The sequence below is a fragment of the Myotis nattereri genome, assembly GCF_964212035.1.
Source record: "Myotis nattereri genome assembly, chromosome: 2".
NCBI classification, from domain to species: domain Eukaryota; kingdom Metazoa; phylum Chordata; class Mammalia; order Chiroptera; family Vespertilionidae; genus Myotis; species Myotis nattereri.
Genome location: NC_138076.1, coordinates 114,942,008 through 114,960,429, shown reverse-complemented (window position 1 = coordinate 114,960,429; position 18,422 = coordinate 114,942,008). Strand labels below are relative to the sequence as shown.

The window sequence follows — 18,422 nt, the reverse complement described above, 5'->3', positions numbered from 1 at the left end:
AAGTTTAGGGCAAACATTCAGTCTGTTCTTATTTGATCACCAAATATCCTTGTCGTATAAGCAAATCTAAATAGTCTGTGCTACTTAATTAAAATCTGTTTGGGAAATCTCAAGTTAGTAAAATTAGATAGCTTTAACAATTGTTGTCTACTTAAGAGTCTTTGGCAAATTTAATGGGCAAAAATGCAATTGTATGTTTCTGCAGATGATGCATTTCAGGATTTCTCCTTTGAAGAATCAGGAAATACAAAATTAATCTTATAAATATTATTATTCACATCTTTTACTTTCAGGATTACACAAATATATATTTTAAAGGCCATGTCTCTTTAGGAAAAAAAAAAAAAAAAACAACCCTTTGCTCTTTACCTTTTTTTATTGTTAACTGTTTTCAGGATTACAAATTGCCCAGAAAAGTCAAGTCCTCTAAGGCTTTTCTGTTGATATGCCCAGGGGAAATGTTTGTCCCCAACCCCAAGTTTACTTGCTTAAGCCACTTTTGAAAGGTTTGTGAATGTCTGCCTGGGCAACCAATTTCACAATTATCCTATATAGTAAAAGCCTAATATGCAAATTGTTCCCCCCCAGCCAACCTCCCGCCTCCCCTCCCCACCCCTGCATGAATTCATGCACCCGGCCTCTAGTATTTCTAATATAAAAATTTCATCAAGCAAGGCAAAAATTGCTCATGGCACACAAATTTGAAAATGAGCAATTGGTGTTTCCCAGAGGCAGCCAATACCCTGGGAGGAGGAGTTACAGGAAAGGAAAGGCCAGATACATCATGTTTATAAGTATGTTCACTTCTCAGGAAAATTGAAAGCCACAGTCTGAGCAGAGCCAAGCCTGTGGCAGCCCAGTCCTTAGTCCTCAGCGCAGACTACCCGTGGCCGCCAGGCTTCTTTTGTGTTCCCTGCGTCCTCTCCAGGCGAGTCTGCGTGGTGCAAGGGCGCATCCTCACTCGGGCAGGGATGGGAGTGGCAGCCTCCGCCCCCACCCCACCCCCTTCCCGGTAAGGGCGGGCTGGCGGTCCTCTCCGGGAGATGGCAATTGGTAGGTGCTCCATTGTTATGCGACTATTGATTCGCTCCGTTCTGAGGATTCCCGAGGCAAAGTGACCCTCCCTCCGCCTGCCCCCTCCCTTCCTGGCTCCCGCGCTGCTGCTTCTCCCGCAGCAGGATCCCAACGCAGCCGCTTGGAGCCCCTCCTCCTCCTGTTCCTCCGGCTCCGGGATTCCTGAAGTTATTAGAGAAACAAGGTAGCCAAGGGGACCACATGGAAGTTGTGACAGCTCCCAGCCGCGCACCCCTTTCGTTTGAGCCGTTACCTCGCCTTAGGAATTGCCACTGACACGTTGAATGAAGGAGGTCTCCCTGCCAGCCAACCTGCCGGGATGGGCCACGGCTGCTGCAAGCCTTATATCTGCCTTCAGTGCCTGGACAAGACGGTACTTTGCCTTCCCTCTCTCTCCTTCCCTCTCCTCTTCTGAAAGGGCAGAGGGAAAGCCAGAAGCGCCCCTTCTGCCCAGCTCCCCTCACCTGTGTGTGCGCTTTGTTGGTGAGCAGGAGGCTGCCCGTACTGGTTCCAGCGCGCTGGTCTCGCCCACTCTGCAGAGCCTTACATAATTCTGTGTCCTGCAGTCCCACAGGGAACTGTTGCATTTCCCTCAAACAGTCAGGCTCTGCTCAAACATCTTGAAACCCCAGGTGCCAAGAAACCCTCGGGATATTCCCAGTGCGTTTTAAAGCACCTGTGAGACCTAAGATATTTTGGTGAGGAATTTAGATTAGCTAGACATGTCCTTCTCCGCCAACTGCTAACTTTGAAAGTTTACTACTCTTTCTTACAAACAGCATCCATCCTTTAATTCCTATGCGTAAGTGCAGAGCAGAAAGCGCCAGTACAGTCATTCTCTCTGGGCTTCTTGGCATCACCTGGGGTGAATAGCAGAGAGGGGAATCCTAAGCGTAGAGTCTGTGGGTGTGTTCCATCATCAGTGGCAGGAAATTCACAGCCAGGGACCTGGAAGTACAATACACGTGAGAATTGTATGACAGTTCCAACACAAAGCCTTTCTTTGCTTTTGACGTTTGCCTACGAGCTTGCGGATGGATTAGGATATGCTTTTAGTTTTACTACTAGAAATATGTTAGCCAGAAATCTTGTCTGTGTGATATATTCTCATGCTCATTGGGATTGCTCAGAGATGCCTGAAATGGGAATTAACAAGGGGTGGGAATCGTCAGCTATAGAGATAGCTGGAGATGCAGCATGTGACCAGGTGAAGGAAATACATGGCTTAATATAAAACTCATTACAAGGGGTCACTTGGGAACGTCTTAGTTATCAGTCTGTTTATAACTGTGACCTAAAATCGGGTTATGAACCACGTAGGAAAATTAAACTGTTATTGTTAAACTCACCTAGTACTTTTGTTCCAATAGAAATAACTATTTCAATGAGTATGAACTAAAATATTTATATACACATTTATATGCTTTTTAACAAAAAAAATAGAAATATAAGACATTTGCACTCAGATGTTTGCAAATCCAACATTGAAGTGAGTAAGCCCTTCCTTCAAAAGGAATGGTCACAGAAAGGCATTGAAGAAAGCTTTATGACAAGGGACAGATTTGCTACATGTACAATATTATGTTCCTATTCCTAAACCTGATACAAAATTTTTAAAAATAGAAGCTATAATTGTATTGAGAAAAATATATTTTAAAGTGAAACCACCTTTTTTGTTTATTTATTTCAAATCAAGTTCTTGAAAATAATTAACCCTGTGTCATTCTTTTTAGTTTGGGAAGATAATTTAAAGTTATTTCATCTCGCCTGGCCAGTGTTGCTCAGTGGTTGAACCAGGACATCACGGTTCAATTCCCAGTCAGGACACATGCCTGGGTTGCAGGCTTGGTCCTCCATAGGGGGTGTGAAGGAGGCAGCTGATCCATGATTCTCTCTCATCACTGATGTTTTCATCTCTCTCTCTGCCTTCCCCTCTTAAATTAATAAAAATATATTTTTACAAAAGTTATTTCATCTCTTTAGCAGTGTGATATTTAAGTAACTTTCAAATAATCTGGCTTTGAAACATTCAACCTAACGCAAATTATTTTTTATTGATGAAAAATTAAAAGCTTATACGGCATCTATCAACTTTCTCGTGTTTATACCCACATTTCCTGACTTCTCTTTGCCATATTTTAGAATAATATTCTTGATGGAGATTCTGTAGGTATGTATTCACGAGCTGGGTGCTCACTTTAGGAAATGAGGGCTTTCTTTTGTTAAATTTTTAAAAAATTATTGTTTTACTTATTCGCCCATTTTTCAGGATAACTTCACAGGCAGTATGTCCAAATCGTCTGTTTAGTCAATGGTTACCTATTGGGCCAGGCATTGCATAATAAGATTATTATGGGACTCCAATACAATCTCCAAGGATGGAAATCAATACTCCTTTAAATCCCATAATAAAGTCTCTTAGTTCATCACATCGCCATTGAAAGAGGCCTGATAAAAATGTTGTTAAAGTTGTTTCTGGTTACTTTAGCCAAGCTTAATAACCCTTAAAAAAGAAAAAAATAAATATTTCCTCAGATTTTATATGGATACAAAATTAAAACCTTAAGTTTGAGAAATAAAAATAATTTTTTAAAATGTTTTTATTGACTTCAGAGAGAAGAAGAAAGAGGGAGAGATAGAAACATCAATGATGAGAATAACTGATTAGCTGCCTCCTGCAGGCCCCCTACTGAGGATCAAGCCCGAAACCCACGCAGGTGCCCTGACTAGGAATCGAACTGTAACCTCATGGTTCATAGGTCAATGCTTAACCACTGAGCCACACCAGATGGGCTAAAAATAATTTCTTAACAGTTTGATCATAGTGCAGCTAAAGAGATTCTAAAATGACAATGAGATACTTTTAAGTAATTGGTTTCAGAGATGGGGCCAAGAAAAAGAAATCTGAAAATGCTTCTTCTGCATTAATTTATTGGGAGATACTATAGAATCTTTCCTAGGGTATAAAATAATTATGAATGTGTTAGATGAACAAATGGTTATTAAAAACTGTTTGTGCTTATGTGTTTTCAATGTTTTAAAAACCTATTCATTGACTATTGCTGGTTTACTCTGTGCCTATTTATTGTGGGGACTCTCAAAGAATTCTTAAAAGGCACATTTTGCCCAGTGGACTTTAGCAGTAACTTATTTGGTTGCACTACCTTTTCCAGAGAAATTACAAGTGGAGCAGGCAACAAAACAATAGAGCAATTAAAACATTAGTACAACAGTGTAGTATAATTAAGTGAGGTTCTGTGGTCCTGATCTTATGTGTTTCTGGAATCTAGTCAAAAGAGAACTTAGTGTGGAATTATAGGCAAGCTTTCTTGTAAAAAGTAGAACACGAATTTCATTTGGAAAAATGTGGAGGAGTTTTCATGAACTGTTGAGAAGGAATGGACTTCTAAGCAAGGAGCACCTGAGTAGTGGTGTTTAGCCCAGTGTGTGAAAGCTGCGAGTAAACACAGTGGGGTCTGAGCACATAGGGAATGTGGGGAAATATTTCCCAGGCTGAAAGCCAGACCCAGGTTTTTTAACTTGAGTTAACAAGTAGTGGGGTCCATCTTGGGATTTTTAGCTGTTAAGAAAGAAACATCCAAACCTGTAGAGAATTTTAATAATTTCATTTGAACCAAACTGAAGACACTACCAAAAAAAAGATCTCAAATTCTCCAGAAAATGACAGTTTTGCAGTTTTCCTTATGCAACTGGAATTAAGGAAGAAATGTATGGAAGATTACATGAGTGTGGGAGAAAGTAAGGTACAGGATAGTTTCCAAGATTATATGCTCCCTTGAGGGTGGTTCTGCCTCCAAGAGGCCTAAAGAAGAGGATTACTTGCCCTGGCCCAGTGGCTCAGTTAGTTGGACCATCCTATATAATAAAAGCCTAATATGCCAAGTGTCCAACTGCTTGCTTGTTCAACCATTTGACCAGTTGCTATGATGTGCACTGACCACCAGGGGGCAGATGCTCTGACCAGTAAGTTAGCTTGCTGCTGGGGTCTGGCCAAGTGAGATGGGCCAGACACACCCTGGAGCTCTCCCGTGGTCCCTCCCCAGCTGGCCAACCTCCCACGACCCTCCCCAGTCCCAATTGTGCACCAGTGGGGTCCCTCAGGTTGGCCTGCACCTCTAGCAATCCAGGACCCCTTGGGGGATATCAGAGAGCCAGTTTTGTCCTGATCCCTGCAGGCCAGGCCAGGGATGCCACCGGTGCACAAATCCATGCACTGGGCCTCTAGTGTGTTAATATAGATGCACGAGAGCAATGAACAGGGCTTACTTAAGGCACAGATAAACCTTTTTATAGGCCTGGGGAGTGACTACCCACCATGACCTGCTCAGTTAGGAATTTATGATCAGCTCCCCCTGTGAGGTTACTTTTGGACAGATGTATTACAGGGCCCTTTTTTAACCACAGAGCAGAGCAGCGATTTGTAGAAAGACGTGTTCTACAGGTATTTTTAAAGGAAATGCATAATCCAGGAAGAACTTTGAGACACCCAGATGGATCCCAAAGAGTACATTAAGCTGCAGGCTCAGCCTGCCTCTGCATCAAGCCAGCAGTTTTGCGGGTTCAGACCTCCTTACCCTTAACCTGCCAGAGCTGCTTGTTCTTATGGACATTGAGTTATTAAGAGAAATAACCTAGATGTATAAACCAGAATGCCACTGTGCTTTTTAACAGTGAAAAACAAGCATATGAATGCTCATCTGCCTGAGAAACGTGTTATTTCTCTTAAAGTCAACGTCTAGCTTCTTAAGAAGCTTTGATATAAGAAGGGAATCTAAGCCACATTGTTTAGGCGTTGATTTCAAGCCTGAAATCAATGCAATTGAGAGGCTATGTGATTGTTATTACCTTGGTGCCTGTTTTTTCTAAGCTCCCTTTGCTTTTCTTTTTTCACTATAACTCACTGGCTGGTTTAGTTACCGCTTTGTTTCTTTGGGGTTAATTGGCATATCTCTACCCTAATCTTTTCTGGGTTGCCTATAATGTCAGAGGCTAATCTTATACGCCTTTTCTCTAAATTCTTGGTAGTGGTGGGAGTTGGGAGAAGGCACCTCCTGTCCCCCTCAGGTATGTGTGGGTGGTCTGACAGTAGTTAATTTGGGAAAGTGACTAGAAAGGTCAGGAAACTTCTTAAGTGATACATAAATGGATTAAAAATCATGGCCTGGCTAAGTTTCCTTTCTTTTGCTCACTCTGAGATCCAAAATTTCTCAGTATTACTTTTTTGCACTCAGATTCATTCTCCTTGGGACCCTGGAAGTCTCTGCGGTCTCTAATTGACCATTAGCAATCCAGGTGTGGCATGACACCCCCAGATTAATGGCAGCCTCTTGGGCAAGCTGGTCATTTTGTCACCACTGGCACTCCCCGCCATGCAGAAGGGCAAAGGCTGGAGCAAAGCACCTTCATATTTAGTCTCTCCGATTTTTAAAACAAGATACGTTTTGCTCGTTTTTCACACAAGGAGATGTTGACATGTATTTGAGAATATTAATATGAGTAAAACAGTCCCTTTGACCAGTCTATATTAAACTTCATTTCTGCATAGAGAGGCAGATACAAAAACACAGTGGCCTGTGGTTAATTGTATGTGAAAGTAATAATATAATAATACTCCTTGATTAAGTCAAAGCATGGCATCAGTGCTGCCTTAAAGCCATAACAACCAAAATGAAAGACGAAAGGTCAGGCACTTCCCAAAGGAATTTCCATAGGGTTATGTTATGTATTCTCCATCATCTGATACTGAAAATGTGGCGTGAAAACAGTGCTGAAGACTTAGAAGATCTGTTGTGTCCTCTTGTGGCTGCTTCGTCTTGAAATACAGAAGAAAATGTTTCCCTACGTGACCCAGTTCTAACTCGTAGAATTAAACCATAACCTGTACTCCTGGAACCCGGGGTGAAAAGCAATATTGTTTCTGGGAAGAATGAAACATTTCTTAATCTCTTTGTAATTTCATGAGCATGTCCCTTTGAATTTCAAAAATTCACAATAAAAGGATGAGGATGTTTCCTCAAAGACCAAAATCCTGTAGATTTCTTCTTCAGCTTCCTGTCTGGGTCTTTTGTTTAGCCTGGAAAAAAGTGGCTCAGCTCATGTGGCTGAATTTTCCTGATCTTCACTGATTTGGGGACTCGCTAAAAAGATAGGAAAAATTAGTTGGGAGTCATTTGGCTTACATGTATATGCTTAAATTTTACATATATATGCCCACCTATAAAAAAATATCAGTTGGGGAAGAAGGAGCTGATAAAAACAGAACAGTGAGTTTTATGAAATTGTCATCAGTAACCCTGTAGCCAATCAAGAACTCTAGCAGGGAGAATCAGACCAGAGGCAGAACCTTGGTGAGGAAAAGAGAAGGGCCCCTCTGAAGTGGGTGACAGGTTCCCAGAAAGAGCCCCAGTTCCCCTGGGCTTTGCCCTTCAGATCCACCTGCTTGTTCATCCTCTGGTCTCGAACATCTTCCTGCCAGCCCTGCCCCATCGAGTTGTATTGCGCTGTTTTATAATCGCTCACTTCTTCACTGACCCTGGGAGGCTCAAAGGCTCCTTGAAGGCAGAAATATCCTGCCTGGCATGTCTGCCTGGCACTTAGTGGGCACTCAATACAATGTTTTGCATAAATTTCCTATTTCTGGTTTAGTTGGGGTGAAAGCACCTCAGATTCACCCAACATTCAATTTTAATAATAAATAGGCTGTTCTGATGATGATGATGATTATTATTTACAATCTTCACCCAATGATATTTTTACATTGATTTTTAGAGAGAATAGAAAGGAGAGGGAGAGACAGAGAAACACTGATGTGAAAGAGACACATTGATTGGTTGCCTCCCGCATGACCCCGACCAGGGTCAGGAGCCTGCAACTGCTTTGGATTCTGGTTCGTGCCCTTGACCAGAATTGAACCTGGGACCCTTTAGTCTGCAGGCCAGTGCTCTATCCACTGAGCCAAACTGGCTACGGTCTGTTCTGTTGGCTTCTAATTTAAGGAGGGGCTTAGCTGCTGGTGCCCACTAGGAATCACGTGGATGATGTTAACCAGGAGAGATTTGTTCACATCCTGTTACCACCAGGTTCACATATTAAAATAAGAGAGTGTGGCAGGTTTGCCTGGGCTTGGCCACACATCCAGTTGCTTGAAGTTAATGGAATGATTAGCAGGTCCTATGCTTTGCCAGGCGTCTGTAACCCCCAGAGATTGTGAGCAGCCCCATGGGAGTGATATCTGAGAACTGTAGGCTTCACTCTAGCAGACTCTCGGGGGTCTTCTGAAGGCTCATGGCGGGGAGACTGGAGGGCTCATGGGACAGCTCATTTGGATTCCTCTGTGGCTGCAATGTGCCACACTGGAGGGAATAGAGAACTCAGCGTGCAAAGCAGAGGTCCGTGACCAAGTGTGAGAGGTAGCTGATAGACACAGCTGCTGGTATGGACTTAGATGAATGTTCTCCAGGGTCCGTTCCAGTTAAGCCTGTCACACAACGAACAGAGGGTGGCCTTCTTAGACTTGGCGGTTTCTGGACTGTATCACTAGGATGGTTGGGATGGCTAATCCTGAGCTCTATTTTTAGCCCTTTGGAGTGAAAGCAGGAGTCATGTGCTTGGCACCAGGTAGGAATTTTCCTCTCATCCCCCATGTAGGGAAGCACTGGCCTAACACTGGGCTGAACAGGAGGCCTGGATCGCATTCCAGTCATCCCCCACGTCACCACCCCAGACCTGGCTTAGCTGGGGCACGGAAGGGGCATGGTGGCACGAGATCCTTTCCATGGGAGCCTTTGCGGCAGCCTCACTCCTGGGTATTGAGCAGAACACGAGGGCCTACCAAGGCAGCTGTTGGGATCTATTTACCACAATGGATGGTGAACAACTTTCTGAGGCAAAGAGGAGAGAGTGAAGGCCCCTTTAAGCTCACTGCTTGCCCAGGACAGAGTTCCTGCAGTCACAGCCTTGGTCATTGCATGGCAGGGCAGCACCCGTCATTCCGGTTTGGCCAGCAGAAAACAAAAGCTAGCGTCATTGATGCAGAGAATTCAGACATTAGAAAAGTGGGTGTTTCAAGAGCAAGCACTTAGGGAAGGCCTGTCGCCAAACTGCACAGACTGGCCGTCGGCAGCAGAGCGTGGCCGCGCCAGCGTCCCAGCAGCAATATATTCACTCAGAGGCCATCAGAGGGGGCTGGGGAAAGCCGACAGGGAAAGCGGAATAGCTACCCACTCAGCAGGTACAGCCCCATGCAGGCTACACTGCCAAGGTCCTGTCACCCAACAGACAAATCAACACCAAGGACAAATCCGCGTGGTTCAGGTGGTGGGTGGGGGGTGAATACAGCTAGGGAACTTTTCATTGAAACAGTGGTCAGAAGCTGACACGGCCTCTCTCCCATCAGACACGGAAATCTTCGTGGTAAGAAGTGTTAGGAGCCCATCTGAGGAGCAATGCAGTTTGAACCTTGATGTTACGTCTAGATAAGCATGGATAGGAGGGGCGAATCTCGGTGTGTTAGTGTTTGATGAAGAGTGTGAATTCTGAGTTAAAGCTAATTAATGACTGTTGATACCTGGGCCCCAAAATATCTCTCAGTTTATTCTGCAAATAGAGTTTTATTTTAACATTATGAAATTATGACTTTGCCTAACAAATGCCTTTTGGGTAAACGGAAACCCTTCCCTTAATCCAAAGTGGCACAGGTGGTCCCGAGGTCTAAACGCAGCAGACACGGAAACAAGATTGTGAAAACTGTCTGTTCAAATCTGACACAGGTTCCTCGGCAGTGATAAAACCAGAGTCAAAGGGGGTTAATAGAGAGAGCGTTCACCAGGCCCCGGTGATACTCATGCTAGGTATTTGGAACACATTTTAGCCAATATCTCCTCTTCAGAAATGTTTGCTTTGGGACTGGAGTACCTTCTACAGAATGATAGAGACTTTATGTTTTGGTATCTCTCACTTGAGGAGAATTTACATGGCACGTCTTTCTTAGCCATTGCAGTAGTAATAAAATCACAAGGAAGGCAAACGCTTATGGTGACTCATAACGGAGATCATATGTTCAGCACTGCTTCAGCTACTTCTCTCTGTGTCATAGAACGTATTGTTTGCAATTAGCTTGGCAGTTATTTAGTGACAAATGGTGTATTTTTACTAAATGATACTTCAAGGGAGAGATTTCTTCTTATTCCTTCTATTGATACAGAATTCAACACACACCAGAAAAAAAAAACCACTCTGAAGCCTTATGTTTTATTGTTGGTCTAATTACAAAGAGAAATGTTTTATGTTATATGTTGCGCTCATTATTCATTAGGGAGCTGACCGTGCATCTTTGGATGAAAGGGCAAGTTTAAGAAGGCAGTTAGTAAAATAAGCATCTGCCCCTCAGAGAAATACGACATGCGCATTTTCATAGTCAAAAATCTCATCATAGTGCTAATTAACAGTGTATAATAATGTATAACAGTAGATTAGTGTGAAGGACACAGAGATGCAAAAAGTATTGAAGGGTGATCTATTCAAGAGCAATACAGAGAAAAGCACAGCCACGGATAGTATTAATGGGATATGCAAGCTTTGCACTTTGAATGTGATCCAAATAAATAAGACTTGGCTTTGTGTATTTTTATATGCTTATATAATGAGAAACTTTTCTCCTTCAGCTTATAAATATTTGCTTAATATGATTCATTAATTAAACATGTGGAAGTGCTTATCTAGCATAAAACTAGGGGACTCTCAGTGTTCGTTTTGTTTTTTCAGAATGAAAGTGCCCTTGTGAAAGAAAAAGAGCTGTCAATCGAGCTTGCCAGCATCAGGGATGAAGTTGGTAAGTAGGGCATTGAAAATGAGGAGCGGGCAGCATGTCTTTTCCTGAAACCTGTGAATGTGTAACAAAAGCAATTCTGCCTCATGTAATAAGCCAGAGCAAAGCTGCTAGACAAATGAAGTGTCTTACCAGCACGACGGTGGGCTGCGGCAGCCTTGCAGGGAGCCATACTTTTTATGTCTCTGGTTATAAAGCAGCTTCGTAACAGTTCACAGTGGAGCTAATCAGGCCTTGACTCTGCTCCTCGCAGATGGCAGCCCATCCATCCATCTGTTTGTGCTGTGACAGGCACGCTCCATGTGGGCCCCCCTGGGCAGGCAGAGCGCCAGGATCAGCAGCCCAGCTGTGGTGGGCTACGCGAGGCGCTCTGAAAGATGCAAGTGTTCCATGGCTGCCTGCCCTGCCCCAAATACTCTCTGATAGAGCACTAGGCCAACAACACAAATTTGGGTGGATCAAATGCTGAGGTTCGTGTTGAAACTCCTGGTCTGCTGTTCAGTCTGAACCATGAGAGACCTCACAACTGACAGGATGGTTCCCAGACTCTGGGGCTTTCACTTGAAGCCAAAAATCAGACCAAGTATTTGCTATCTTCCCTTTCTTGATCCCATTTCACTCTTGAGAACCTGCTATTCTTTTCTCCCAAGAAGCAGTCAGCAAAAGTGAGATAAATATAGTCTATCCCCTTATTCTTCTCTTTCCAGTGAGCACTTGTCCTCCGCCCACTGTAGTCCTGGGACAGCCCATATATGCAGGGTGGTTCCCTCCAGGAGCAGAGGGGCAGAGCAGGCCCAGCCATCCAGCGCCTTTTCCTCCAGCCTGAAAAGGTGACTCATAGCTATTAGGTTAGTAGTGCCTTCCACCCAAAACAGAGGGGGCTGTCTTTCACTCTAGGGTGCATCCCTCCCCAGAGAGATGTCTGCACCCTGTGGCCAAGCTTTGGACCTGGGGGTGTGCACCCTGACCTAGCTGGGTGTGGTGGGCCAAATCCAGTGCAGCTTCCCTCTGTCTTTTCCAGAAGCTTCTACATGCAGCAAGAACCACACAAAGATTACACTGAGTTTTTTGTATTTGTCTTATTTCATTTCTGTATTAGTGCTAAGAATAGAAGCAGAAATCGCCTGCCAAATGAACAAGCCATGGGTAGGGGGAGGGCGGATGGCCTTGGCAGCCCGTGGCCTAGCCACTCAGCCCAGTATCCGGCCCCAGCAGACACTTAGGCAGCAAGTGCCTGAGCCGCTGTAGAGACTGCATTTGTGAGGGTAGAAAGCCAGGGGAATATGGGCTCAACATTAACTGAAGTTCATAAATTCTAGTGTCTTGACCTGCAAGGTATTCCCTTGAGAGGAAAACAGAATTAAGCTTACAAACCTGACTTACAGATGATGGTAGACAAAGAGAGATGGTCAAGCCTATCTCTAAATAGAAATGAGGAATTTCTAAAGCTTGTAAATTCAGACTTGGAAGAGGGGAGGAAGCTGCAAAAAGTAGGTTATAGCCTGCAATAGGGCATTCCTCTGAAAGGGGCTAAAAGGCAGCCCCACTGCAGCCCACTGTGCCACAGCTGGCATGGGGCTGCTGCCACCCACATGGAGAAGTGCTTTTTTCTATGTGCACAAAGGCGCCATGTGGGCCAGCTGTGGACCAATGCTATGTACCATGAGTGGTGACTAAGATGCAACTCGTGTCCTCAAGCTTACAACCAAAGGCTGTGGAGGATCAGCCATCTGAGATGGGCCTTGTAGGACAACTAAGATTTGGGTAGATGCATGGAGGAAGGGGAGGAGTACAATTATTGAGCACATACTGAAACCTGCTACCCCAGTAAATGTGCCCTGGACCAATGGGTGCCACAATCATTTTTAGGCATTAATCATTTGCACACCTACAGAAAGGAAAACTCTGCATTTCCTCATTCATCTTTTCATGGTATGAAAAAACTTTTCATGCTTGACATTTAATAGTTATAAAACATTCTATCATACTTGTAAACTAGAATAAGCTACTGTTGGGTCCAAGTTCCGCCACCAGGGACTTGACCCCTTTGGACACTGGAAATTGAAAGAGTACATGGCTGGCTATAGGTAGGTGGGACATACTTTATTATGAATAAAGCAGCCAACAACTGGCTGGTCAGTGGCACCTTATATACTCACTCAAACAAAAGAGGCCTTGTGCCAATTTAGTGACGTCTGTGCTACATTAACATAAGCAGGTCATATAAGGGTGCGCTTGGGCAGTGCATATAGTGCTACTGCTGAGTCATTGCCCTCAAACATGCCTAGGGCAAAGGGGCCTTTAACAGAGTAATACTGCTGTCTCATTGCCTCACACGTGCATATGGCGAGTGGGCCTTTAACCTCTGGCATACTCTGGTCAGAACCCCCACAGCTACTCTTCCCCTTTGAGTATTTGGGGTTTTACCACTTTTTGCTATTATGCAACAACAAATGTACTATTTGCAAATTACTTTTTTCCTCTTGTATTATTTTCCTGCAGTATAGTCTCAAAAGTACGGACCAAATTTTGATAGGATTTGATGTTTGTTCTAAATTCACCTGTATGTGAAGTGTCCTTTTTTATATTTATTCTGTCAATAAAGGTAAAAGATTATGGTGTATTTAATCTCATTGAATTTAGGGTTGCCATAGAGAGAGGAAATTAAATCTCTATCTCTCTCTCTCTCTCTCTCTCTCTCTCTCTCTCTCTCTCTCTCTCCCTCTCTCTCTCTCTCTCTCTCACACACACACACACACACACACACACACACACACACACACACCTGACAAGAGACAGATAATATCCAAATATGTACCAGCGTGTACTTTGGGATGATATTTTTGTGGTCCAAGAGTAGAGTCCCTTGTGGAGTGGCTGAAAATTGTTGTCAGTGGTGTTACGCTGTATCCTCTGTGGAGAAAGGGATCTCTGGTTCTCCTCCTGAGGGCTTCATCCATCAGTCACCCTCCAGGGATGATGGCTCTTGCCTTGTCTTTGGAGCTGGCCTTCACTGGGTCCGTCCTTGGAAAAGCCTTCCCCAAGCTAAGTGGTTGAGGGGTGAAAGGAAGCCAGGATCCAGCACCACATCCAAGGAAGGAGGAGCAGAAATGCTAGTAAGAGGTTTAACATTTGATTTTTTTAATCAATTTTAGAATTTCCCCCAAAATGTAATTTTTAAAATCTGAGCCTTGATTTTTGCATAGTCATTCTCCAAATTTGGAAGTCAAATATTGGATAAGTGAAGGGTTGCTCTTATAGGTGTAAATGCTGAAATAGACTTAGAAGACGTTCTTCCTAGAAGCAGGTCTCCTTTCAAGAAAATCTGAGCCTTAAAAAATATATTAGATGAATTCCACCAGACAGAGAAACAGATGCAGTGCATAGCTAGTTCAGATGGAGCCTCTGGCTGACACTCCTGGGTGGCCCTGATGTTCTCCCAGCCAGACACAAGTGCTGCTGAGATAGACATGCAAACTTGAGCTGGGCCAGCACCGATTCCACGACACGCCTCCTGCCTTACGCCTTCCTCCGGGCTGCTCACAGCTGTGACTGCCTGAACTTGGTGTGAAGGTGCCCCTCATCTTTGAGGTTCTCAGTCCCCTCAGCTGCCCTCCTTCTGGTCCCAGTCCCCAAGGCTGTCGTCTGCTTCCACACATGGCTTCCATCACCCCCTCTTAGCCCGCTTCCTCTCTAGAACTTGTTATAGCCTGTACTCTGGCTGTTCCCACCTCAATCCAGGTCCATTGAGTTTTTATCTTTCTGCCAGCTTCAGACTGAAGATGGACTTTTCTTTTTTATCCCTATTTAACACTTTAATAACACTTAGTATGAATAGTTTTAAAACAGAAAGCAGTGTTGAACAAAGCAATCATTCTGGCAGAGTTTCTTGGGTATTGTACAGAAACTCAAATGGTTAAATCTACATTTGGACTAGAGTCAGTCTATTGAACTAAAGCAAAAACAAAAAACAAACAAAAAACCGGGGATGTTTTATAATATAAAATAAGAAATATTAAAGGATTCTGACAGCTTTGATGTGACGATATGATAGGAATCTATGTTTGTAACAATATGCCACAAATTGTTGTTTTTTTATGTTTTTAAGTTACTGCTAGAATGGATTTTTCAGTGTCTTCTCATTTGTAACTAGCGACCCACACGTACGTACAAACACCGCTGTGAGTCTGTATGTGTAGTGACTTTACCTTTCTGGGTTATGCCTATAACTTGTCTTCCAATTTTATAATTATCACCCCTTATATTTACATAGTGCTTGGTACTTACCCAGCTCTGTCACATATGTTTTATTTATTCATTCCAACAACTCAATGAAGTAGGTGCTGGTATCTTTATTTTATAGAAAATTGGGGCCCAGACAGATTAAGTAACTTCCCTAAGGACATACCACTGGTATGGGACAGAGTCTACTCTTAACCCAAGTCTAAATCTTCTGCACACAGTATGTAAGTTTTCCATGGCATCTCTGCCCCACCACCAAATTATTTTTGTAATTTTTAATTTAGTAAATTGAAAAATCAGATAAAATAAAATAGCCTTTTCTTCCAATCCTGTATGACTTTGTCACAAAACCATAACAGATGCTGGTATGGATCTGTCCAAACGCAGAGTAGATTGTGATTCTATAACACTTATGAGATGTTCATTGGTCTCAGACTGTTCATTAGGTTTGGGTTCAGGGGCAAAAAGCAAACTCCCCAAAGAATGAAGCTTACTCAAGATAGATTTTTATGTCTCTCTTACATAGAAGTCAGGAGGAACCCCCAGGGGCAGGTGTGGTTCTGGGCCACAGAGTGCACAGGGGCCCAGGAGGCCTATGGCTCACTGTCCTATTGCCCAATACTGTGGCCCTTGTCCTCGCGGTCCGGCATGGCAGTGGTGCTACAGCCGCCATATCTGCGCTGCGGGTAGAGGGTGGAGGAAGGAATGAGCAACGAAACAGAGAGTGCTCTCTTTGGGGGAAAGTTTCCAGGAACCACACTTCAGCTTAGGTCTCATTGGCCAGAACTAAGTCACAAGACAACGTGCATTAAAAAAGAGATTGGTAAATGTGCTCTAATACCTTGCCCAGGTATTATGATTACTAAGGAAGAAGGGGAGCATGAAAATGGAGGACCACTGGCAGCCGTGCTATGGGGCCAGAATTGCCTGTCAGTAAGTTGGGGAGAATAATCCTGTCACACTCAGCGATGAGAGCAAAGGATCTAGCGGAGTATTAGGCAGACTAGAGAGGGCTTAACATGGTGCCAATTCCCTTACCTCAAATTAGATTCTTCCATCTTCCTTCCTCTCACAGCTTTAAAAAAAGCTGAGTCAAAATGCAAACTTTAAGAAGTTACCCCAGAAAAAAATAATTAATCTTGGGATCACAAACATAATGGATATTTTCTTATTTATAAAAATACCTCTTCTAAGCACATCAGTTAAACCCACTTCAATTATAAAGACAGATAACTTTAAAGTAAAAGGATAGGTAGAAAGATGTACTATGCTAACACCAATCAAAAGAAAAATCAGAGTGTCTATGTCAGTGATGGCGAACCTATGACACGCGTGTCAGAGGTGACACGCGAACTCATTTTTTTGTTTGATTTTTCTTTGTTAAGTGGCATTTAAATATATAAAATAAATATCAAAAATAGAAGCCTTTGTTTTACTATGGTTGCAAATATCAAAAAATTTCTATATGTGACATGGCACCAGAGTTAAGTTAGGGTTTTTCAAAATGCTGACATGCCGAGCTCAAAAGGTTCGCCATCACTGGTCTATGTTAATGTCACACAAAGTAAGCTTCAGACCTGTAATATTAGTAGGGATGAAGATGGCCATTACATAACAATACTAAATATATATGTACCTAACAACAGAGCTTCAAATCACATGAAGCAAAAACTGATAGAACTGAAATGAGAAATAGACAAGCCCATAGTTATGGCTGGAGACTTCGGCATCCCTCTCTCAGCATTGCTGGCACCAGCAGCAGGCAGCCAGGAGGGGTATAAAAGACCTGCACAGTAGTGTCAACCAACTTGACCGAACTGGCTTTGAGAGCAGCCCACCCAACAGCAGCATCCTTTCCAGATGCACACAGAACATTGAGCAACATAGACCGTATTTTGAACCATAAAACAAACCTCAAATAACACAAAAGAATTGAAATAATACAAAATGTTTAGGACTATAACACAATTAGACAATAAATCAATACTATGAAAATACCTGGAACATACTTTTCAAGAATACTTGGGTCAAAGAGGAGACCCCAAGGCAAAGTAGAAAATATGCTGACTTTGAGTGAAAACAAAAACACAACATATCAAAATCTGTGGAATGCAAAATTCTCTGATCGGCAGAGTTGAGTCTTCTCATTGTGCAACGTTAGTGGAGGTGGGCGGGGGGAGGCGGGGCAAACGTACCATCACTGCCCCAGCCTCTGTTGCAGGGGGGCAGGGAGTGTTATCTTAAAGGAGGGGTGATCTAGCAGACTTAGTCTGCTGTCAGAAATGTGAGTGTGATGACATAGCTTCAAACATACTGCTTTCTCCGCAGGACTGACCACTCAGCACAGCCAGGTCTGGGAATTGCCCACCTCTGCCGTAGGGAAAAGATATTTGTTCTGAGCTGGAAAATGTTCAAACCAGTGATGTCAGCTGCCATGATTAGATTTATTTCAATAAATGTAATTTTCTGAAGTCATTTCAGTTTCTATCCCAAACAGGTGCTTACCCACGCACAGTAATATCAAAACTGCAAACTCCCTTAAATGTACCAGAGACTGGGTTTGGTTGCCATGGGAAATACATTATCAGCTACAAGACTTCAAAACTGCTACTCTCTTTGAGACAATGATTCATTCCAATTGGCAGCAACACTTTTTTTTATATTTATAAAATTCTTTGCCATCTATACGCATAGCACATTTTAGTTATTTTATATGGAGATATCTATTTTGTGATTCTCTAAAATATTTATTCCTTTATGAATAAAGATAATTCTGCTTTCTGATGTATGTTAGCATTGATATTTTTAAATCTGTGGATTTCACCCTTACCTACCATGAACTGACTGACTAGAATAACTTAAGATACCAAAGGCTGCCACTGTCTTACCCTGAGGAAAAACAGCTTCTTGAAATTCCGAGTCAGCTGCCTCCATAAAATGATGACTTCATAAATCTAATATTTACAATGGTGTACAGTTTACAAGGCCCTTTCACATATTATTTCATTTGATCCTGACAACAACCCTAGGAGAAAGGTAAGCTAGATAATACAACCACCATTTTAATGATGAATAAATCATGTTTATAGAGAGGAAAAGAGAACCCCACGTCAAATAACCATGAGGAATAACAGAGCTGGGTCCTTATCTCACTCCACCATGACCACGTGCTGCCTTCCTATTGCAAGATCTCAGTTGGTGTCTCAGGAAGATACTAAAAAGCAAGAGAAAGACATGACATACTGTATACATCTGACAT

General features: G+C 43.0%; 1 protein-coding gene across 4 annotated transcripts in view; it reads left to right on the top strand.

The window, feature by feature from the left end:
• Positions 1-18,422, top strand: part of MTUS2 (microtubule associated scaffold protein 2) — a 503,374-nt gene that overhangs the window by 445,347 nt on the left and 39,605 nt on the right. For 2 of the 4 annotated variants that reach the window (XM_081083596.1, XM_081083595.1), the window contains exon 9: positions 10,858-10,924. In XM_081083596.1, the coding sequence (XP_080939722.1) occupies positions 10,858-10,924 (67 nt within the window). Of the gene's footprint in view, positions 1-963; positions 1,448-10,857; positions 10,925-18,422 lie in introns of those variants that run through there. The other 2 variants (XM_081083597.1, XM_081083598.1) reach the window with 2 other exon arrangements.